Genomic DNA, 25654 nt, shown 5'->3' on the forward strand with positions numbered 1-25654 from the left:
ACCGCACTAGAAAGTCTAGATCAGTGCGAGAATCAATTTTTTCCTATTATAAAAAAGCTGCTCACTATTTTAGCCACACTCCCAGTGTCCACAGCAACCCCAGAAAGATGTTTTTCAACCCTTAAGAGGTTAAAAAACTACTTGAGAAACAGCATGGGAGATGAACTACTAACTGGGCTTGCGTTGATGAGCGTTCATCGTGACATAGTTTCTGAACTGGATTCAGATGAAATCATAAATATGTTGGCCATAAGATGTAAAAGGCTAAATTTAATACTTTGAAGTTTTCAATTTTTTAACTTTTTACCTCTAATTTATTTTTTTGAATGCTTTTTTTATGCCAAATGTTTTAATTTATTGTAGTCTTTTTTATGTCAAAATTATTTGTGTTGATTGTGCAATATGGAAATAAATAAAAACCGAAGCATCATAAACAAAGATAGAATAAAAATACCTATGTAGTTTTTAAAAAAATATTGATATACAATATTATGTTTATGTTATCTATCTTTTACTTTGTTACTTTTATTATAGTTAAATAAATTCTTTACGGACATTACTTACAAATTTTATTTTAATGTACTTAAAGTAACTATTGTTTGTATGTAGCTTAATTGTATGTAGCTGAACTAGTGTACCCATTTCAAGTTTAAGTAATTGCTAAATGACTATGATTAGGTACACCTGTATTTCGTGAATACATTTCGTGTCTAGGTATGTCACAAAACACTGTAGCTTTTTCTTAGAATAATGGCGATTCGTGTGCGTGCAGCAGGACGGTATCCACATTCCCATTGGCCCCGTCAAGTGCGGGAAAACACCTCTCGCCGACCACAGCCAATAACTACAAGAAAAAAACTACGGTGTTTTGCGATGTACCTAGACACGAAATGTATTCGCGAAATACAGGTGTCCCTAACTATGATTTGAGCGTTTAGATTTTTAGCTTTTACCCGCGGACCCCCCCCCCCCCCCCCCCCCCCCCCCCCCCCGTCATGTGAAAGCTATTGCTACGGCCGTGGATACGATGGATGCCACGTAGAACGTTAGGTTCTCATCGCAGGTTGTTTTAGCAGTAGTTTGCCATAGCATTCCACGTTCAGAAATTATTGAAGCAATTATGTTAAAACATCACCCAGTTCTGAACTCGGGATTTATCTCTACATACAATGAGTTGTGGCCATTGGCCAAACAGGTGGACGTCGACGGCAATGTATTACCTCGCAAACAGTAGCAGCTGGAGACATGGAGATACCAGAGAGCGGTGGCACACAGCACTGACCACCAGAAAAAATTAGTGTGTTGCTGCTGACGAGCTTCTGGTACATGCGACAAAGAGCCTCTATTTCCTGCCTGAAACAAAACTCTAATTTTAGACAGTTGGGCATGTTCTAAAGGAATTTACGGCATAAGATCAAATGTTTCGGCCTTGTTCATATGATTCTAAAAATGCAATGTCCCATGCAAAGTTACCTCACATGTGTGACAAGGTATGGGCTTAGCTTTTGTCGTGACTATTTTGGACTAAATAACATTCCAGAAGATCCGGGTTTACAATGCGGTCCATCCGTCTTGATTTCGGTCTTCCGTAGTTTTTACAAAATCGCACCAGGCAAATGCTGGGATGGTTCCTCTTCACTATAGCCCATGACCGAATCACTCCCCAATGTTACTTGATGGAGTTGTGTTTTATTACATTAAATAAACTCGCTTCTCACTCACCACATTGGTTATTTGCCATGGTAGCTTTCTCTTAATATATGTTATGTCCAAATTGTTGACAATACCTATATGTGTTATCTAATGGCAGTAAATATCATGTTTATAATAATTATGATCAATTGCATGACATTTTACAGTTCGCAAATAAACTTCATCAAATATCTGGTGATGAAATTGGCGACCAAACAACAAATCATAAGCTCTTTATTGGTAGATATGTAATAATTGCCCTAAAAACATAGTAACGATAGTAAAATAAAATCAGCATAATATTTCAAAACAAATCTTAAGCGGATGTAAAATAAAATAATTTGGGCTAACTTGTACAAGATGGAACCAACTACCACACATTTTTATTTTTAGTATGTAATGACGTCGTACCTCCAGGGGCAGTAAAGCCCGGTCCCAACCAAGCCCATACCAACCCCACTGGCGGAACGCACCCCTAGCCCATCCCAACACGCAAGTAAATGTCAGTGCCGTGTGTGTGTGTTTTAGCAAGTAATACCTACTTATTTAAATTTCTTATAGTAACTCTTACTCTCATGTGAACTGCTTGAATCAAAATAGTTTTCACTAGTAAATGTAGTAGAAACATATAAGAAACGAACTTTCACAATTTAAATTCATAGTCTTTAATAAGTTATTGAAGTATAATTAACATCAACCTTTTAAAACATTGAGCCTTTTGTGTTCATGTAATAGGTTTAATGAGGTGAATTGGTGTATGTTTAGTGTTCAAGTTTGACATAAAACGGTTTATCATGTCCTTGTGGGTTTGGCGCGAGGCGGCATTGTATCCTCCGGCGGTCCTCAACAGCCGCGGTACGGAGCGGACGCAGAGTTCCGCGAGGAATCATCATCTTTGTTGTCCTGGTGCAATTAATCCTGGTCACTATTATTTCTTAAACCTAAACCTTCTTCCTTAGTACTTCCCGTGTGTCCCCGGACCGTTCACGGTGCAGGGCGTAACCCGGCCGTCACTAGCTGCGCCGCCGCGTGGTTCCTGCTTGCGGCACTGGCCGACTCCAGACCCCAGAGTTTCTCCAGCCAGCTCAACGTAGAGTCACTGCGTATGTTGTAGAGCCAGTTCTACGCGTGTGAGCTAAAAAGCTTACCGGGTGGGCTGCACCCACTCCACATGACCCTTTCGTTCAGAGACTGCCGCTGTAACTATTATAGAGTTTTCACCACCAGTGAAGCATGCAACGTGTTGTAGGCCTACCTATTTCGTATTCTGTCCACGCACTATTCATACATGTCTAACCAGTGCCTCGTGTGAAGTAAAAGCGCTATTCTCCTCAAGACGTTCTACCATTATTTACTGTACTCCTTGAAAGCATTATAATTATTAACATTCGGTTACTGAGTAAGATAAAATGATAATTATTCGTACCTATTTAAATGCTTTATTGTTACTCTCTAAAAGAATCAATACGTATGACTTTATATAATGTATGGCACTCGCCAACACAACCCATGTAGGTCTTAATTGAAATATTTCACAATATCCAGTTATGCTAGAACGCCAAAATATACCATAGCAAACTACTTAGTAGAGCTGTTTGGTGATTAAGCGTGATTGTATACTTATCTAAGTGAATTAAGACAAATATTCATTTCTTATATTTTGGTTACGCGGTCGATTGATATACCCAAATTGTGCACTAAAACTTAGCTTTTATTAATGTTGTAGAATAAGTAATTGAATAGATTTATTGAATTAATTGAAATTAAACCTGTATATTATAAAATGTGTTTTTATTATTAAAATTTTTAATAGAAAAATGCCTTTGAACTAATACCAAACTACGAGAACTAAAAATTACGCAGGTTTCTAAATAAATGCATGGAGTAGGAAATATAATCTTAAAAATATACAGGCCAACTATTGAGTAAGCGTAAAAAACTATAAAAAAAATATTTTAGCTGATGTAATTGAAAACAAAATATTGGCTTAGTTTGAACGCATATATTCATAAAAGGTAATATCCGTGAAAACACACAAAATTAAATATATATCAAAACAATTGTGTGTATTTATTGAATAACTCTTCGGTCTGCTTAAAAAACGTCCTTTAAACACTATGTAGCCTACGTGCAACCGATAGCCGATGGTGTGTCCTCCACGAGATGCTAGTCAGCGGCGGGTACATTCTGGTAACTTAGGTACACAGTCACACGGCAGTCGGGAGTGACGCTTGCCGAGACCGCAAAGCGGGTTTCGTTATTGCCGGTGGCACTCGGATGATCAGAGGTGACTCGTCAGCGATATGAAGTAAACTGTATGTGCTGGCTGCGTCGGTCGTTTATGAATGCTTGGCAGTGCTTTCCGTTTATACAGAGTGAGTCTGAATCTGATCTACGAATTTTAATCCAGGTTCATCACAAACAATGAAGTTGAAAACATGAACGCGACTTATAGTCTTAATGTGCTTCCCAAGAATGGTACACGCTTTTGGATTAACTGGTTTATTGTAAACAAGCTTAAAACCCACGGCTTTGCTCGTACAATTTCAGAGTACATAGCCTATTGCTAAAATCTTGCCATTAAAAGAAAAGTATTTGATTAACTCCAAATAATATTACTAAACAAAAAGACACAATAAATTTATTAGGTGCATAAAAGATTTATTTCATAACAAACCATTTAATAATGATAATTTTTTAAAGTGTATATGTGTAGGAATTTTTAGTAAATATCAAGAATCTGATTTTAAAACTTCTGTTTTAGAGTGTTCGAGTATATATTTTACTTTGATGAAATCACTTCATTTCACGAGGTAGACAATTTAAAAAAATTGTTAAACATGCACCTATTTCATTTTAACTATGTTATCGTTTAAACTTACTATGGATAAACCTATGCTTCGAAAAATTAAATAATTTCACCTGTTTACAAATGCCGCCCATTATTTAAGGATACTTGAGACAATGACATTGTTATTTGAAATAAAGAGTACAGATACCAAATTAATTATCCAACATATTAATTGATTTTAGTTTGCTTAGTATTACTTAAGTAAAAACACCAAATTGTTACCCCTCTCCTATATTCCCATACGGATGTCCATGTAAAAATTCAGAACTAAGTAAATATGGCAATATCCGCTTGTCAAACAAAAACTAAACTCATCCAGTTTTTTTTACCACGGATGTGAATTCCTAAATAATTATTATAAACTTATATTTATATTAAGTTTAAATTTATCTTGTCAATACTGATTTAATGGATTGTATAACTTTTCTTTTAAATAATATTAACACGTATTACATCTTATGGCATGATTTTGTCGTGAAGGTTAAATAAGTGAAAGTCTCTTAAGGTATGTTTATTAACAATTTCCAATATCTTAAATTAAGTTTGATTTGATCAGAAGATTTTTTTTGTTAGTGTTAAAACCATATTTACAACATTTCACCTTCTAAAAAGTAGAACTTCAACAAATTGTAAAAAAAAAAAAATAGTAGTCTAGATTTTGCACGTTTATAAATCATACCACATTACTTAGTCCTGCTTGATTAGTTTCAGACCTACGACTTATATAATCAGAAATATTGATTAACCTTTCACCCGTTTTGCGGTCAAATATAGAAAAATGGTAAAAATATTGAATTAAAAGTAGTATATAATAGCCGGTCCGGAAACAGGCCTCAGGCGGTGGATTGAAGATTGTCGGTCCGCCATCTTGGATTCTGACGTCACGGCGGCCATCTTGGATTGTGACGTCATGGCGGCCATCTTGGATAAGCGCAACGGGACACAGCGTTACGGGACATAACGTAACGGGACATAACGTAACGGGGCAAGTAGATCACGGCGGCCATTTTGGATCCGCCATCTTGGATCCGCCATTTTGGATGACGTAATTGTGTTTTCTCGAAAATTCAGGTGATGTGTTTTCCGCCATATTGGATGATGACGTCACCGTTGCAATTTTCGTTACGGCCGCCATCTTTAACTTTTTTATTTATTATCCGATTTTAATGAATTTTTTTTAAAAAATTATAAAAAAATTAAATAATAAAATTTTAATAAATTATTAAAAAAAAATTACTTTTTCGACACGGAGCTTGGAGTCCTCGGTTCGAACCCGACAGAGGCAAAAAAATTAAAAAATGGCGACCGATCCTTCCCCCGCGGTGGACGCAGGCAGAATGACCCCCACCACTTTTACCAACGCATATACGAACTTACACCCCCTCCCTCCTTCCCCCCCCTCCTTCCCCCCCCCTTTTTTAATTTATTATTTTTTTCTCGCACATGAATATCCGCTCCTCCCCCACCGTCCTTTTTTAATTTATTATTTTTCATCGTAATAACCTCCCCCCACCACTACTCTTGTATTTTTCCACTCCCTCCCTCATTTTACCGTCATTCCCACCCCTAAGATTGCTGGATGCTTCCAACGCCGTTTACGCGAAAAATGACCCGAAAACGGGTCGATTCAAAGATTATGAACATGAGAAATATCCTTTGATAGCTAGTCTTTTCTTAGACATCGAAGGGGCCGGACTTTATAAACTCGACACTGGTAGAAAATTGGACTATGTATATTATGACGACCCCAATGAAATAGTTGATCGTCTTAGACTGCTGCAGGCATCTCAGAGTGTGGGAAATAATTCGCACACCAACGAAATCGCTTCCATATTTGAAGAATTACGGGAAGCGGGATATATTGAATAGTTATCATGTCAAAGTTTGCCATTGCGGGCGAGTTGCATAAACCCGCAAGACGTAATTATCCGCGTCGAAAAATCAAAATCAAAGGATTGGACGACAATTGGCAGTCTGATCTGCTCGAAATGTGCGAATATTCACGTGTGAACAAGGGCTACAGGTACATTCTCATAGTCATAGACACCTATTCAAAGTTCCTGTGGGATAGACCCTTAAAACGGAAAACCGCCGTGGAAGTTACGAGTGCCATGGCGAATATTTTGAAACATAAACGAGGACCTTCGTTACTGCAGACGGACGACGGGAAAGAATTCTACAATGCATCATTCAAGACACTGATGAAAAAGTTTGGCATTACGCATTATTCTACGTTTAGCGGTGTCAAAGCATCAATGGCGGAACGTGTGATTCGTACGATGAAGAATAAACTGTATAGGAATTTTACAGCGAACGGTAATTACAGGTGGCTGAGTTTACTTCCTAAACTCGTGCGAGAATACAATTCTACTGTGCATTCTACAACGAAACTCAAGCCGAAGGACGTAAAGGATAATCGACTGCTTCGAACTGTGTACTCCAAGACGAATATACTAGATTCGCGAAAGAAAAAAGCGAATATCGGCGACATTGTGCGGATTTCGAAAAATCGCGGAATTTTTCACAGACCTTACAAGGGGAATTGGACTGGTGAACTTTTTCGTGTATGTAGAATAAAAAATATGTATCCGCGTACTTATTTTCTCGAGGATCTGAAAGGAAAACGTATAACAGGGGCGTTTTATGGAGAAGAGATTATGAAAACTAAATTTCCAGATACTTTTCTCGTTGAAAAAGTGTTACGGCGTAAGAAGGGTAAGGCGTTAATACGATGGTTGCATCATGGACCAGAGTTTGACTCGTGGATTGATGAAAATGATATTTTAAAACAATGAGTTTTTTTGTAAAAAACTTGTGTATAAAACATATTTTGTATAAATAAATCTTTGTATGTAATAAATAGTATTTTTTACTTATTTCTGTACGTGTAGGCTATAAATGCGTCATGCGGGGAGCGTGCATGAAGCGCGACCGTCCCGGCCGAAAGACGTTGGACGACTGTCGTGGCTTTTACCCCCTCCACAGCGCCCGTGGCGGTGGTGGGGGGCCCGCGGTGGTGGTGGCAGGGTGGGGTGGTGGAGATCTTACTTTGCAGAAATATGATCTCTCCTCACACCTGCCCCATGCAGGTGCAACTTCCCCCTCCATGCCGCTCGTCGGACCGTGGGACACGGCGCTGGGGGGCACAGACCAGATGTCCTCTTCCAGGACACGTGTGCTGGTCGCCGCTTGCTAACAATATATTACAAAAATTATTTTATTAAGAGTAACTTTTAATATTTTTAACTATAAAGAAGAATTGAAAAGGTTTATTCCAAGTATAAGGTTATAACGAATTTATTTTCTTTACAAGTATAAAGTCATAAAGAATTTATTTTTTTACAAATATAAAGATGTATAATTTTTTTCCAGGTATAAAGTTTTAAAGATTATATTTAAAAAAAAATTGAGTAGGATAGTGACTCGAGGATTTATTATGATAAAACACAAACATTAAATTTTTTTTCTACGTAATCGTACATACATATATACATTAGTTTTTACCTCAATTCCTCCTCTCCCCTACCAAGTACCTTCTTCGTGACAAATAGACGTAAAATTTTTTTTAATACATACTTTATCATCTAAAACCTTATAAGGTTTTTTTATTTATTTTTGTAGAGGTACATTGAAAAGAGAAAATAATAAATTATAAGAGGGTGGTGGGGGAGGGGCGTATCTTCATGTGCGAGAAAAAAATAATAAATTAAAAAAAGGGTGGGGCGGAGGGGGGGGGGTTAAGTTCGTATATGTGTTGGTAAAAGTGGTGGGGGTCATTCTGCCTGCGTCCACCGTGGGGAAAGGATCGGTCGCCATTTTTTAATTTTTTTTTGCCTCTGTCGGGTTCGAACCGAGGAATCCGAGCTCCGTGTCAAAAAAGTAATTTTTTTTAATAATTTATTAAAATTTTATTAAGTGAATTTTTTTATAAATTTAAAAAAAAATTCGTTAAAATCGGATAGTAAAAAAGTTAAAGATGGCGGCCGTAACGAAAATTGCAACGGTGACGTCATCATCCAATATGGCGGAAAACACATCACCGGAATTTTCGAGAAAACACAATTACGTCATCCAAAATGGCGGATCCAAGATGGCGGATCCAAAATGGCCGCCGTGATCTACTTGCCCCGTTACGTTATGTCCCGTTACGTTATGTCCCGTAACGCTGTGTCCCGTTGCGCTTATCCAAGATGGCCGCCGTGACGTCACAATCCAAGATGGCCGCCGTGACGTCAGAATCCAAGATGGCGGACCGACAATCTTCAATCCACCGCCTGAGGCCTGTTTCCGGACCGGCTATTATATACTACTATTAAATCATAATTTTGTACATTATTCTTGCTCAGTTTCTTAACTTCATTTTTATTTGCTAGATATATGGTTTATTACAATAAAAATTAACGTGCACCCGATTCACTGCTTTTGGGGTCGAATATCGTAAAATGATAAAACTACTCTATGTAGTTTACTATTTACAGTAAGTTCCACAAGAACGTGCTGCTCATAACTTCAAAGTCAAGCCTCTGGGGCATGGATGAGCGGTATTTTCGAACTCGGAGGTCTGAGCTCTTTGATGCAATCAACTTAACTCCGTGGCTAACACTTTGAACCGATTCGAACGTCGTAATGCTCGGGCCAGTTGCAACGTGCAGTCTGTTGCATCTGCATGCACTTTGCATGTGCAGCTAGACTAGCCAACACCTAATGTATATCCTAAGCGCAGCTAGTTACGCGCGCTCGTTAGATCGTTACCTATTCTACGGGATTATCGGGTGACCTCATTTGATCTCAAATTAAAAACAGGAAATTTTGGATGATTTTTTTATTGGCAAAAAGAATAAAGCGTTACATTGTTCTTAAGCATACATACATAAACAATACATGATATATAAGCAGGAAAATAGAAAAATTAACTTAACAGGTATCGTTGACCCTTTTTTTTTTGATTTTTTTCATTACAAACTAAGTCACACCATTACAGTCTTTGGTGATGGGCTGTGAGGTTAGAGACTATAAACTAAGACACTGTTACAAACTAACACGTTACGATGTACCGTCAAAATTAAAAGCTAAGACAATTTTTGTTCCTCTGTTAATTGTAAATTTAAAAAGTATTACAAACTAAATGTGTTCTTACCGTAGAACCTATGAACTAAGACACACTATTACGAACTATAACGCCATTGTTTTAACTGAAGAAACTATAAACTAAGACACACTTTTACAAAGCGTGCCGTTGTCCCGGCGCTATGTAACTTCTTAAACACGACTGATGGATACAGACTGAAGCACTTATAAACGAAGAAATTATTGCAGATTTTGCGCGGTGTTCTTACCATAGAACCTTACAAACTAAGATACACTATTACAAACTTTAATGCCACGTTATAACTAGAAACTAGAAACTCAACCTTATACCTCTTCACAAAGTTTACCGCGATCCCGGCCCTCCATGTAACCTCTTAATTACAAGGTACCGAAATACATGTTGATACGTTAAGAATTACGAACTAAATAAGAGACGCTCGTTGTACAAACTAAAGTAATCCTTCCTAGTATTAGACGTTAAGAAATAGAAGCTTCAACATTATAAACTAAAATTATAGAATCTATGAACTAAGAAACACTATACGATATGAACCCGTAATACCCGAACTATAAAGTGAGGTATAAGTAACATTACAAACTAATGCTATGAGGCGGAATGTCGTCCAAACTCATGCCGCTACATATCATCTACTTACAAGCTATTACATAAGACATGGGCGGCAGGGGCACCGATATAAAGGGAAACATTATTTGTACTTAGGAGTATACTATTCCTGGCACTGGCCACAAACGAACATATAAAATGTTATAAAACTATAAACTACAAACTAATGAAATGAGGTAGATGGTTGTCCGTAAAGGTTTGCGTCGTTAATGAACAGCGACTGCTTACAAACTACAAGATGAAGCCGAAACGGTTAAGCATTTAAACTTAGACATGATTAAGTTCTAAGGCGCATGCAATTGCCTGAACAAATGAAAAAGACAATACATAAGATATGATGAATAAAACGATACATAACGAAAATATTTTAGAAAAGTCACAATAAACGATAGCCTTCGCAGATGATAGGCGATTACATGAAAAAAAGGAGAAATATGTTAATGGAAATTAACAATTCCAATAATTGTTGAGGTTCGGGCCTCCGGGGTTGCCAATTCTGGTACCCATGACGCAGTTTGCCTTGGGAGGCTCGTTGGTTGAAGCTTCCACCTTCCACCATCTCCGCCTTCGCACGCGACCTGGTAGGGTCCGTGTACTAAAGACAAAAATTAACATTAACACTATTAGATTACAACCGGTTCAGTAGGAACAAAGATACTCACTTCCATCGGATGATGGGCGTTGGCGGATGTTCCATCCGGCCTCGCCATGCCGTTGCTAATGGTCCAAGCCAGCAACACCAACAGGAGCCCCAGAGTTTTCATTTTAGCGGATACTTCACAGCGTCCACAAACTGCAAATGAAAATAGAGAAAATGTACATTTCAGTTGTAAAACAGAACCTCGTTCCCTAAGAGGTACTCGTAGAAACATATGGTTACATACAAAATAAAAATTCAGAAAAGAAGTAAAATATTATAGAATACTTACATGGAGGAGCAGAACAACACGGAGTCACTGGTTGACACTGTCGCTTTAGAGCTACTTGTTAACGCCGCGGCTATCAAATAGCTAGTGCCTTTCATAGGGCGTATCGGGAATTTATATACTGTGCCTCCCGATAACAGGACTACACAATATTTAATAAAATTTACCAAAGTATGACGCACTTCGGGAAAAAAAATAATTACACAAAATTCCTTAAATAATATTAAACCACAATTGTTAACTACGGATCAACGCTAATCGGTATGAATAATTGCGTCATGCGACTTGAAATAATGGTGAAATTATTAAAACGTTAGGTACGTATTCGAATATTTTTCCTGGACTCTTGACGTCAACTAGGTAACTCGCACATCTGTATCCCGTTATTAAATGACATATGATATTTTTTTTTATCTGAATTGACGCAATGCATTCTCACGTAATGTAACTGATACTTAAAAATTGTTTGAACCTATGAAACAGTGATATGTCAATGTGTTCATAAACGGTTTTCGAGACAGCAATTCACAGGCAACCTAGAGACCCCGTGTTAAGATACAGAGCTATTGATAAGAGCGTTATGCACGTGACTATCCAAGTATACATAGAGCTCTCGGTAACAAACAACGGAATAAGGTGGGCTCTCGTTGCACAAAAAACCATGTATTTTGCTCAAGCGTATCATCAGCGGCTCCGGCCCGTTGAAGAGCATGTTGCGATGCACGTAATGACTTGGCGACATCGTAAGAAAGGCCAGTTTCACCCTCGCGGCTCAGCCACTCGAGTCGGCTGGGCAAGATCGTTTACTCGGGAGCGATGTAGTTGCATTAGAAGGTACAGCGGCATATCGTTAGTAACGAGTGTTACTAGGCAGAAAATACAGGTTATCGCGGCGTTGGTCACATAAATTCCAGAATATTGCTTATCCTCATCCAAATATAGTATCGCTAAGGAAAATAGTGTATAAGTACGCGATATCATATTTCTAATTGGGGTACATATGGCGCAAATAAAATAGGGATTTACCAATATGTTTGCCATGATATCACCGCAGCTAACAGATATTATTTTAATGTTTAGGTATACCTAACTCATGTTCTAAATAACAAAATAATTAATGTTAAAATAACTTGTTTTTATTTTCCCCGTTGTGTCATTGTATTGGACATTCCAAGTAATCTGATACCTAACAACATATAAATTTGAATAATTTATAGATCAACTAAAACATAACGTTGAGAAATAACATAGCAACCGACTCGATGTTTTCTCGAGCATACCTACATGTTGCACCGCCCGAGAGGGTACAGTATGACGAACGATGGTCGCGCATAATTATTATGTAATGTATGACATCGACATTTCATGACGTTACAGCACAACGTATTGAGCTTTGAATCTTGAACCTCGCGTCAAGATTATATCGTCATACTTTACGTTACGTTTGTGCTCCTTGTATCTACACAGACACACACATACACAGACTCACGCCTTGCCCACAAGGAAACTTGCCTATTGTTTCTATTTACGATGTGTAACGTTTCAAGATAACTTAACGTGAAGTAGCAAAGGTCTGGGAGCAGGTACGAGAAGCTCACCAGCCTGCTACGATCGCAACGTTATGTTACGAGTTCAAGTTTTGCGATATGACATGCACCGAAACTTATGTGCAACAGTTGTCTCACCTGTGTGCAACGTCTAGACATCTTTGGTAGCATTTTGTGTCGGGAAGAACGTGTTACGACACCGCTAGACTCGTCTATAGCGAGAAAAATTCGAGTGCATTATTCCTCCGGTGCATCTTAGTGCATCAGGTGTTTGTTAAGATTGTGAAATTTAGACTTGTACATCGATGTGCATTCAGGGGATAGGGGTCCTACGTTCTTGTGTTCCCGACTGTATGTTATTTATGCTAAGATTCTTACGCCCAGCTTTGTTTGCTATGGATAGATGAGTTTTATTATGATAAAACAAAAGTTACTTCATTTTCACAACGAGCTTCCAAATGTGCTTCCTTTTTAATGAGCTTCCAAATATGCTTCCTTTATTTTTTTGAGTGAGTTTCCTTTTTTGAATGTTGTTTTTACTCGAGTTTTAATGTAAATGTATCGTGTTTTGACTAGCATATTATTCGAGTGGTCGCGGGTACATTATCTAGTGCCAGATAGCAGGATTTTCAGTCGTTCTCTGACAACTGTGCAGTGCAAATCGGCACACTCTTTAGTACGTTACCTGATATTAAGTTGCTGTTCCAAAGTCGAGCTCTGTGTACAGTTTACCATCGACGGAGAAGAACCTGATGGCAGCGACGCCGACGGAGACCACGATGGTACATGGTAGTGAAGACCTAGATGGCAGTGACGTCTACAGTGACGCAAATCCCGTTGGACTCGTCCCAAACAACTGCGCAGAACTCAATGAAATGCGAATCATCGTTACCGACAACATTAAAGGAGACTTCAGCAGGTGTGGTTTCACCAGCAGAAGAGACTTTAATGTCTGCAGTCTAACTACAGAGGAAACATCAATGAATGAAGTTTCGCCATCGAAGGAGACTTCCATGGCTGGTGATTTGTCAACAACTAACTAGCATCGATCCTGTTACTGTGACAAAATATTTTCGAACAGTAATGCTTGTCGACACGAGAAGAGAGAATGAGCTAATAATCTTTCTCGCAAAATTTTTAGCTGTAAAAAGTGTCGCAAGCAATTTACAAGAAATGATAAGTCGAAAAAACACTTGATGACATGCAATTGCCCTGCTGTTCGGCAAAAAGTAAAGGTTTCGCCGCAACAACAATGTATCGATGTGCATAAAAGTGCACCGGGAATTGGTACAATTGCAGCAACATCAGTATCCGGTTAGTGCTGACAGGATCGTTTTCGTCGACTAGACATCCTTGCAGCAACTGCGATATGTCGTTTGCATTTGTCCATGACGAACGAAGACATGAGGGTAGTAATGCATGAATAATCCATCTCGTATGAAGTTTAGCTGCGATAAGTACCATGTTTGGTTCAATTATATTGACAATTTGAGACGACACGCGAAAAGCTGTAAAGGTGAAGTCTATGTGCCTACTGTGGAACTACCTGCAGACATTTCAACTCCTCGTTTTCGGTTGGAGACTCGTATGTGTGCAAGCACACAAGCAGATGGGCAGCAACCGATTGCGATGACACCTGGATATGAAACTAAACAGGAATGTGCTTGGTACATTACAGGTAAGTGATAATGGATTCCACTTGGCGAAATCCGCATTTCGTGGTATGTTGGAAGACTACTAGGTATTATCTAAAACGTTTAGTGAGTCGAAAGACTCCGTACTTTTCTTGACGTTATCAGGCAGAACATTATCAACGATTACTACATACGGACCTCTAAAATATAACTTGTGGTTGGACTGCATATATGGTAAACCATATCCGTTCGAGGACAAAATGAAGAAGTGTGCTTTCAAGATATCGGCAGCTTTAATTTACACTTCTGACGATTTAAAGCAGTTAGTTAAAAATTGTATCGAACAAGATTTTCAAGATGGCGAACGTAACGTAAATTGCAACGGTGACGTCATATTCCATGATGACGTCACAGGCTTATCGAAGGCTGTAGACATGGATGCTTAAGCCTCTATATGGACATTTCTAGCCGCTGGTATGTTTAAGGACTGAAAATGGTAAATTTTCCCTCGAAACGGGAATTTTTCGTTCGAAAAGAGAAATTTTGAGTCATTTTGAGTCATTTTGTTCACTTTTGAGGAATTTTTGAGTCTAAAATGGCCGCCGTGCCGTCAGTGGTCGGTCTGTCATTGACCTCACCACACACCACAGCCTGAAGCCTGGCGCAGGAAATACTATTATATACTACTAACTTTAAATTTCATGATTAATTCTAGAAAAAAAATCATTTATTAGGTTCAGGACGGTGTAGCACTATGCGGTTGAACCGGAGCGGTTTCCAGTTCATAATCAGTGATTTATTCTAGATATGTTGTCAAAACATTTGATTCTTGAGAGACCTGCATTGTGCGCTCTAGGGAAAAGCGGTCGAACGAATATTTAGCAAAAAAAAAAAGGCAGAAACGCATAGCGTAAGCACAGCACAATGATGAGCTGTTACAAAGTTGAAGCCGGGGAGAAGACACGAACGGCCGCACGCACAGCTATCGTGTTATCGGCCCGTCAAACTGCAGGCCCGCCATGTGACCTCTGGCATCGATCCCGGCGGCTGGCGGCGCGCGCCCTGCCTTCTGGCAGCCGGGGACATTCGATCAAACCGACGGCCAAGTCCCGCTCACAGGCAGCTCGCGTCCTCCAACTGCGTTTGCGAGTCTCTTCCAGAGACAAAACACCCCTGGCACTTTGGCGATCACTTCACTGATTCTTGAAGTTGTACTTCTCAGAAGGTCCTCACACGCCATGTTATTATTATTTATTTATTTTTCATTTTCTCGGCATTACTTTTAGTTAAGGGCTATGTCCATAAATTTAACATTATACCAAGTTGTGCATTTGTTGTTTCTGTCACAAATATTTTCAAGAGATTCTTTACAAAGTGAGGAATAATTGTAAAAATTCGCGATGACAATTACAAACACGTGCGCGCCTTTTCACACCCATTAAATAACACTCAGTAAATATCTGTTGAAAATATTTAAGACAGAACATTAAGTTAAATAGAGAAATAGTGTTAAATTAAGAGGAATAGACATTGTTATGAGGAGCAAATGAACAAAAAATCACCATGGCAAAAAAAAATTATGTGCTTTTACAAAAGATTCCTTTGGAAACCAACTGCCAAGAAATAGTATATACCTACTTCTACAAGAAATATTGTAACTTTTTACAACACAAGGCAATGGTTATTTTCGCAAAAATGAAATACGTTTTTCGAGATAATATTGAGTATTTATTACGAAAAAGGTTTTTGAACCATGGAAAAGATTATCAAATATTCATTAATTGGACTTTATTTTATTGTATCATGCTTATTAAGTGCGCATTTAATTATGGAAAACTATTCAGGGAATGGTTTGCAAATAACTTTAACTGTTGGGAGGTACTGGGACAACACAAAGCATAAATACCCGGGTAAGAATTTGAACCCAATGTTACTGCGAACACTATTTTGTAGTGATACAGTTTTAATGTAATTGTATAAACTGACAAATAACTGTTAATTTACACGAATATTTCTGTTCAATTAAAAAATTTACATTGTGTATATTTCCTATCGTCGTGAACATCGAAGGACGTACCAAGCCTACTGGTCTGCCAAATGAAACTTTATGATAGCGAATCTAACCTGGCGTACACTTTAAAAATACTAATAGTTTATTACGCAAAACCATTGTGTTAGAACAAGCAAGGCTTCAAATACACTTATTTATTAACTTTTTGGTCATTTTAAATATTTTTGATTTTTAGTAAGTATTCCTTCAGTTTGTTTGTCAAACTAAAAGCTGCAGTAGAAAAAAAATAAATTTTTGTGTATATTTTTAGTAAAAAATATTTTAGTGAGTTAAAACCAGATGTAGCTACTTATACAGGCCATACATACCTAACTTTTGAAGCGTGTACATAAGTATACGCACAATATTTTTTGTTCACGTGCTAATTGGTTTAAATTAGTTCATACAGCCTTACATATTACAGGTATTATAAAATCTATGCCAGAAAACTGAGTTAAAATACAATCACGATAATTACAGTATTATCATGGAAAACTCAAAAATATATTGATTATATATATGATTAGTTGATAATGCAATGGGCATTCTGAATTTTGCTAAACCAACTGTCAAAAACGTGGCACATTATATGAAAGTCAGTGTATTCAGCCTACTGAAATCAGGACACCTGCTTTAAAGGAGCCCCGAAGGATAGTTAAATTATGCCCTACCATGTGTGGTGAATGTAAAATAAATCTAATTGCATTTTTTGAAGATTGTATTTATTAAAATAATGTGCAATGTTTATTTTATTTCCAAGATTATTACCTGCTATCATCTGAATTTGACAAAAAAATTATTATTTGAGAAAATAAATTTCCAAATTTTTAAACACAAACAAGAGAATGTTATCACGAAACAAGAATACAATGGTGTGTTGGGAGAAGATCTGAGAACAAGAGCTTGCTTGCTGCGTGCGCACATTGACATAGCGGGAAGGCTGGCATTCTCAGTCACAGTTTGTGGGGCGGATGCACGCCACGTTTGGCACGCAACTTGCTTCAGCTGGAGACGAGTTTCGTAAACGTCTTTGCAGGCTTCTCGTTCGTTACGAGCGCTCTCAAAGCTCTCAGCCTTGCCCTGGCCTGCTCTGAACACAACCACACTCAACCTGTTCTCGCTACCTGCGAACATGTGGACACATTCGGTCAGTTCAGCGCACTGCTTGTACTTTACTTTATTTTCAATAATAGAGAACTTATTTAAGACAAAACACTGAGCGTTTGTATTGATTGATAGATGGAATGAAGTTCTACAATCACATGAATTTTGTCACTTTCGCAAAATTATTTTATTGAAAAATTGGAGGTAACACTATCATTTTCGCATAATTTTGTGACGTGTTACTTCACTCAATAATTTCAGTGAAATCATTTTGCAACAGCGACAAAATTTATGATGGTTGTAGATCTTTATTCAATTAAACTTAAACCAGATGATCTATTATTTACAACAAACATGTTGTTCAATTCTACCTTCAAATACGTATTGGTACCAGCTTTGGAAATCACTTTTAACCGTAAGTCGTATACCTATATGTTTTCAACTGATGTAGGTGATAATACTATTTAAAATGATAAAATTACAAATAATAATCTTCATGTATAAGTAAATATTCCTTGTGTCATTTTTATATGAAGATGCAGAGTAATATCGCTACAATCTGCTGGTTCTTGCGCGATAGCTGACCATCAGCATGTGAACACTGTTTTTTTAACATATCAATTCATTTAGCTTATGATAGGTCATCTACGATTTTTAGTGAAAAAGGTTTAAAAAACTCAGAAACATTTTTTGAATTTTTATTCATATTTATTGCTAATCACAAAGAAAAAAATTATTTACTTTTACAAAAGGTTCCTTTGCAAAACCAGTTGCCAAGAAAAAGTTTTTAATACTACAAGAAAGATATTTCAACTTTGTAAGTACAGCACATGGCTATGGTTATTTTTGCATATATGAAATACGTTTTTATTTTATATTTCATTCAATCATTTTTTTAAACCAAAGGAAAGATAATCGAATATTCAACAATTTGACTTTATTTTATATTACCTTGCTTATTAATATGCACAGTTAATAATGTAAAGATATTTAGGAAATTGTTTATAAATCAATTTTAGTATTGTATATACTAAAAAAACGCAACTAATAAATGCACGAGTCAAAATCCGAACCCAGTATTGCTGTGAACACTATATTGTAGTGATACAGTTGTTTGCAGGTAAATGTACAAATTTACAAATATCTGTACGTTTACAAAAATATTTCGGTTTAATTTACAAAACAAATTACACTGTACCAAGATTGCCATGATTTATTATAAATTTATTAAATCACCCGAGTAGGCCTACTATTAAAACTCGTAAAAATGTCACCACCATGATAGATACACATAAACAGTTCCCAACTCCCGCAAGATGCTTCCGTACTCTATATTCATTGGCGGTTACTCCAGCATCCTTAACATAAATTAAATATATATTTATTTCCCTCCTATGCGCACGACCTTACCCCATGCACACGACCGTACTATGTGTGGTTTTGAATCAGTGGGTACGGAATAATAGCGGTCAGATCCCGTGCACATGACCAATGTAACTTTTTTAACTATGAACACATCTAAAGAGTAATTAAATTAAGAGTGGTGAACCTAAGGCTGTAGGACGTCGAAATAATGAAAAGTTTTTTTTGTTTAGATACGGTTACGCCATGTTTATACCGAAATAAATTTTGAAAACACCTGTTTTAGCCATCTTCACTCTCCAAAAATAATATTTAAAGAGGCAGAATAAATATTGTGACCTTAATATTTTCTTGATGTTTCTTGTAAGCAGACGCCACTAAGATAGGTATATTTAGCAGTTATTTAATCGGGCGTAGTAGCCCATAACTTTCTTTAAATAATTGTTGCAATGTGGAATATTGCTTTAAATCACTATTTTGGACATATGTCATTGCTAATTTTCACTGTATCTATGTCATAGAGAATTCCCGAAGAACGGACAAAAAAATATGAATACACAAACACACAGAAAACAAGCCAAAATCAGCCGATGTCAAATATAAAATGTATAGACAGCGCAGAGAATTCTGGGGAAAGATTAGTCAGAACAATATCACAACACAGACGACCTCAGATAATCTGGACACACGCCGACAATATAGCGACGTACATGCGAACCCAGCGACAAAATTGAACAGATATTCTGACAACACAACGACAGCACAGACGAACAAAATAGGTTACCCAATACAAAACAGTTGCGGCTCCCATCATCAAGGTAAAACATGCTGATTATTATCTTTTTTTGTATCAAAGTTGGGTTCCTCTGTCTATCGCTGAATTATCTACGGTTATTATTTGTTGGTCTTTTATTGCAACTGCCTTGTTGTAAACCCACTGTGTTCATCTGTGCGGTGACATTTATTTATGATTATTCCTTCCGCGGAATTCTGTGTAGAGTCTATGCATTAAAATTGTAACATCGATTGATTTTGACTTGTTTTCTGTGTGTTTTTGTATTAATATTTCTTTGTCCGTTCTTCAGGTTTTCTCTATGACATATAGTGCAAGCTGGCAATGTCCAAAATAAAGATTTGAATCAGGCCCAGATAACGCGACGCACCTGAGGCTGAGCTATTCTGCGATGGATTACCATTGCCTTCCGAAGTATGATGGTGAAGGGACAACACAATGCCCAGTCCTGAACCTAGGAAGGAATTTTTAAACGTTCGAAAAATTCCAAACCCGGCCGGAAATCGTACTCGGGACCTTTGGCTAATCAGCCAGGAGCTCTACCCAAACACTGAAATTACACGGGCGCCTCACCTGGTGAAGTGGGTGCGCTTTCGCAGTGACTCGAGAAGCTTGAGCGAGCACTTGCCCGCCTTGCCCGCCTTGGCGACCTCCTCGGCCATGTCCCGTCCGCCGGCGGCGCTGCGCAGCGACGCCTTCCAGCCGCTTGCCAGGAACACCGTCAGACTCCTGAAGAGCGCCGCGCCCCCTCTTCCACCTACCACTCCCTCCCCGGCCGCGGCCCCTCTCCCCCCTCCAAGGCCCGCCGCCATCTTGTCGTGCGCAGGCGCCGCCATCTTGTCGTGCGCAGTCACGCGCTCCCCGTCGCCCGCGCTCACTGCAACACACAGCCACGTAGTTGGAATACTAAAATTTACGTAATGGTAAAATAAAACCCACAAACATCATATCAATCAAGAAATACACCCTAATCATTTCCATCTGGCTGTGTAGGTATAACAATTTATTTAGTTTCACCACTTTTGTAACATTGCTATTCCTTTACAACTAATGTACGCCTCATGTCATAAAAGTGGATTTTGCTTAAATTGAATTACAAATTAATATCAAATGGGGGACATGAATATAGAACATGGCCTTATCAATAAATCAGTCCGCCAAATTGTAAAATATTCATCTTTCATTTTAAACTCCGTGTGTTTTGATATTAATTACCTTTCAAAGTTTCAAAATACCATACACTTTCTATGAATAGTATAATTTTATTATATCCACATTATACCTACAAATAAGAGCAAAGCAAACATACACCCAGGGCCGCAACTAGTGTATCTGGCACCCGGGGCATGAATGAATTAATGCGCCCCCCTCCCCCCAGGGGCGAAGCCAGGGGGGGGGGTGTGTTAGGGGTTCTAACCCCCCCCCCCCCCCCTTAGAACCATTTCTTTTCTTATCTGAAAGCAGGTTAGCTAAAAGCCTGGGTGTCTTACTGCTATCACCGGCCACTGCACTGGAGGGGAAGAGTAAGCGAGCCCTACCGATTCTCCTTCCCTTCCCCTACCCCTGTCGCGAGCAGAAGCTATAAGGTTGTGACGCCGTGACGGGTCCCAAGTTTTCAAATATCTTACACCTATTGTATTTAACCAGCGCGGTAATTATAAGCAGGTGGTGACTGGGCTTCCAAAAGTGTAAGGATCGCTGTGTGTATATAGAATTGAGACGATGACATGGTGTCATGTAACTCTTCAAGCTAAAGCTAATTGTTTCCAGGAATAGGCCAGTTCTGCCGAAACCCAACCAATTTTATTCCTTTTTTTTTTGTAGTGTCGAGCTTCGAGCATGATTTATGATTCTGAGTGGACTTGAACAAGGCACTTGGATTGATTAAAATATCTTTAATTAATTTCTTACTTCATCACTCAAACAATTTTTTATTAAAAAATTAATAATATTTTTACCATTACAATATTTAAAGTTAATTACCGAAAGCTGCTCAAAAGCACTATTTTACACCTTAAAGTTAAAATTTTTCCGGGGGAGGACCCCACGACCCACCGCTTTCATTAGGGGGGGGGGAGGTGACCATGCTTCTTAACCCCTCCCATACACAAATCCTGGCTACACTACTGCCCCCCCCCCTCTTTTTTTGCACATACCACACCAATAAAGCAGGGGCTCCGGGGGCCCTCCCACGGAAAAATGGTGCTATTTAAGCATTTTCCATACCTACATGTAAACAGTTTCTGTGCTACTGTAACTTCCATGCTTGAACCCACTATGTCCATAAAGTAGTCCGTATAATCACTAGACTTGTTCATTAAATTGTCGTTATAAATGTATTTTAAAGATTCAAATTCAACTTGCGATACCTTTTTGCAGCAAAGATTTTGATGATATCATCATAGCAAATAGAGGATGCTCTCTTGTGTTCTATGGAAATAATGCTCAAATTCGACAGTCTGTCTTCTTGCCTCATACTATTTCTTAAATAATTTTTTACAATTTTCAATTTGCTGAAACTTCTTTCGCCTGAAGAAACTGTTACAGGAAGAGTAAGAAATATCTCAAGGGCTGTGGTAAGGTTTGGATATCCTTCTTCAATTCTGTGTTCGTGAATGAGCTTCAAAATGGTCGCTGCAGATGCTGTTTTCATAGTGTCATCAACTGCCAAGGCGTATGTTTAAAACTTTCCATTTCTTGAACTATTTCTTCTCCATTGGTGTCATCTTTGTATGTTTCAGACAACCAATTGGCTGCACTCTTCAAATCTTTAACTTCCATTTTGTAGATGTTATTCCCATTTAAAAAGCTAAACTTGTCATTAATTGCTTGAAGAGCCTGAAACCAGGATATTAAGGCATTCACTATTAATCACCACTGCTTCCTCACAGCCAGTGGCACCACCCTCTCTGACAACATTGTACTGTATTCGTATAGAGGACGCATTAAAACTTTCTAACTTCTCCCTTTACAATTTTTTATGTTAATGATGAACTTAACATTTTTCTCAGAGTATTTTAAAATAAATATGTTGAGACGTTGTATTGTAAATCAGATTAGACATTCCTGGCATGCAAGTTAAAAAACTTTTTACCAGTTACCAGTTGTAGTAGGAATTACAATGCAAGCGATTTCGGCGCCCCCACAGCTTTGCGCCCGGGGCGTATGCCCCGCTTGGCCCCCCCCCCCCCCCCTTAGTTGCGGCCCTGCATACACCTTAGTATACTAATTATTTGTATAATATTAAATTATTATTTTATAAATTAATAATGTCATTTGTACTAGGTAGCTATGTTATTAAATTATGTAATATTAAGATTTTGTTGTAGGCTACTTATTATGTAGCTACTAGCTAAAATCACGCGGCTTCGCTCGCACAATCTCAGGGTATTGCTGATATCTTACCAATGAAATAAAAGTAAGTGATTGATTCCAAACATTTTTATCAAAGAAATAGACAAAATAATTTATGTGCATAAAATATTTAATTAATAACAAAACCATTTAAGAATGATATTTTTTAAAGTGGTAATGCTATACCTTTTTATTTTTAGTATGAATAAGTTAAGTATCTGATTTTATAACTCCTATTTTATTGTGTTCGAGAATATATTTTACCTTGATGAAATCACACTTAACACTTTTTCTTTTAATTTAAAAATTGGTTAAATAAGCGCCTATTTCTTTTAAACTACCTAAGTTCACACCATCGCTTACACTTACACTTTCATTTATTATGGTTCAATCAAAGCTTAGATTAAACAATTTCACGTTATTACAAAAACCTCCATTATATTAGTAAGTATATAATTATTTTTTTAAAATTGCTAATTTATTTTAAATGTAGATTACAGATACATAGTTTACTATCAAACATATATTAGTTGATTATTATTTTTTCTTAATATTACTAAAATGAAATTCCCAAAATTTTTACCCCTCTCCACTTTTTCACAAAAGAAAATTCTCATATAAATAAATATGGCAATATCCGTAAACCCATTAAAACAAATCTCATCCCGTTTCTTTTTCCACAGATGTGAATTCCAAAATAATTATAGTAAACTTACATTTATATTTAATTTAAATTTATCTTGCCAATGCAGATTTAATGGATTCTATAACTTTATTATTTAAAAAAATATATATTAGCCCATATTACAACTTAAGAGCTGATTTCCGGAGAATGTTGAATAAGAGAAGGTAGCTTAAGGTATGTTTATTTATTACTCCCAATATCTTAAATTAAGTTTATTTTAATCAGGAGATATTTTTTACTGTTAAAATCATAGTTACAATATTTTACCAATTAATAAGTAGGTACCTACCTATAACTTTAGCAAGTAAGTAGTAAAAATAATTATGTAGATTTTATATGTTTATACATCACTTACATTACTTACATCCCGCTTGATTAGCTTCAGAGATACGATTTTTTATGAAGAAAATTGACCGCTTTTCCACCTTATTTTGCGGCCGACTGTATAAAAATTGTAAAGGTAAAAAACATTCTTTTAAATCATATAATTTACGCTTTTATCGCTCAGTTTCTTACCTCCATCCTAATTTGCTTGGATATATGATTTATTGCTATAAAAACTAACGTACTATCGTTTCACTGTTTTTGTGTCAAATATCAAAAAATGGCAAAAGCATCCTATTTAATTAATTATTTAAGTTATTGATGCTCAATTTCTTACATACAATTTTAATTGCTATGGAGAAAATTTTTATTTTATGATAAAACCAAACCCACTACCTTTTCCTAACCTTAAAATTCGAATTCCAGAAAATATATAAAAAAAATTAGTTACTATATATGCTTGTTCTTAATTTCGTACCCATAGCTCCAGTAGATTCGGAAATAAGAATTTTTTTTAACCACCCATTACCTTTTATTTGCTTGATTAAATTCGTAGACATAATTTTTAATCTTGAAACCATATTTATCCCTTTTGCACCAATTAGGGGTTGAATTTTTCAAAATGGTAAAATTGTGTATTGTTTTTTTTCTTATGTTTATTACTGGTACCCTGCTTGATTAGTTTCGGAGGTATAATTAATCATTATAAACGATACTTACCCCTTTTTCATCGCCATTATGGATGAAATTCTGTAATTATAAATAGCCTTTCTTCAATTTAGCCAAAGACCTTGCTACTAAAACGTTTTCACCAAAATCAGTCAAGTAGTTTTCGAATGATACTGGAACAACCAGACAAACAGACAACAATTTTATAAACAATTTTTTGAGTTCTTAATAATTTAAATAGCCATTTACAATATTTTTTTATCATTTCATCCAATGTACAGACCTTTTACCTCGAGCCTATTTATTATTTGTTTAAATAACCATTAATATACACCGGGTCACGAAATATGACACACTGTTAAATCTGTAACAGAATTGGCCAATTAAAGGTCGGGAAAATTTTCTGCCGAATTGGAATAAAGTATTCCAGGCAATGTTTGGTAATAATTAAAGCCATGCAGTGAGTAGGTTTTAAGGAAATGTGACAGAATAATCAGTTAATTACATGAATTACGGTTTGGATAATAATCCTGCGAGTGCTAGATCGACCAGTATAGAGAACTAACTGAAATTATTTTGTTGTATCCCCGAGCGGAATGGATACCTCTTCTGCTGAGTGGGTAGGTAGGAGAGTGAAGGGCAATTACCCAACTACTGCTCACAGAATTATTCTTGCTGTTTATTTCACTTAATACGAATGAGGCATACAACTGGCTACATTCGGTTACAAGTTACTCTACAGCATGATTACAATTCTTGTCTTAGTCAGTCTTACAACTCGTAGTACAGATCACTGGTACAGGGTGGTCCCCTGTGACTCTTGTGGACTCTACATACTAACTGACGTCCCTGAACCAAAAAGCCCCTCTGCAGCTAGTGAGTCATATCTGTTTCTGCTACATCTCAGGCCAATTGTTCCTTCTGGAAACTTTCGTTTACAGTCTGACACA

At 37.2% G+C, this 25654-nt stretch overlaps 1 protein-coding gene across 1 annotated transcript in view; it reads right to left on the reverse strand.

The window, feature by feature from the left end:
• The window catches only part of LOC134528914 (calaxin), a 36622-nt gene extending 11850 nt beyond the window's left edge, over positions 1 to 24772 (reverse strand). Inside the window, exons 1-3 of the mRNA XM_063362581.1 lie at positions 24756 to 24772; positions 20246 to 20401; positions 1221 to 1353 (exon numbers count right to left, since the gene is read on the reverse strand). Coding sequence (XP_063218651.1) covers positions 1221 to 1353; positions 20246 to 20401; positions 24756 to 24772 — 306 coding nt within the window. The remainder of the gene's footprint in view (positions 1 to 1220; positions 1354 to 20245; positions 20402 to 24755) is intronic.
• Between the last annotated feature and the right edge of the window lie 882 nt (positions 24773 to 25654).

The sequence above is a fragment of the Bacillus rossius genome, chromosome 2, assembly GCF_032445375.1.
Source record: "Bacillus rossius redtenbacheri isolate Brsri chromosome 2, Brsri_v3, whole genome shotgun sequence".
Classification (NCBI taxonomy): domain Eukaryota; kingdom Metazoa; phylum Arthropoda; class Insecta; order Phasmatodea; family Bacillidae; genus Bacillus; species Bacillus rossius.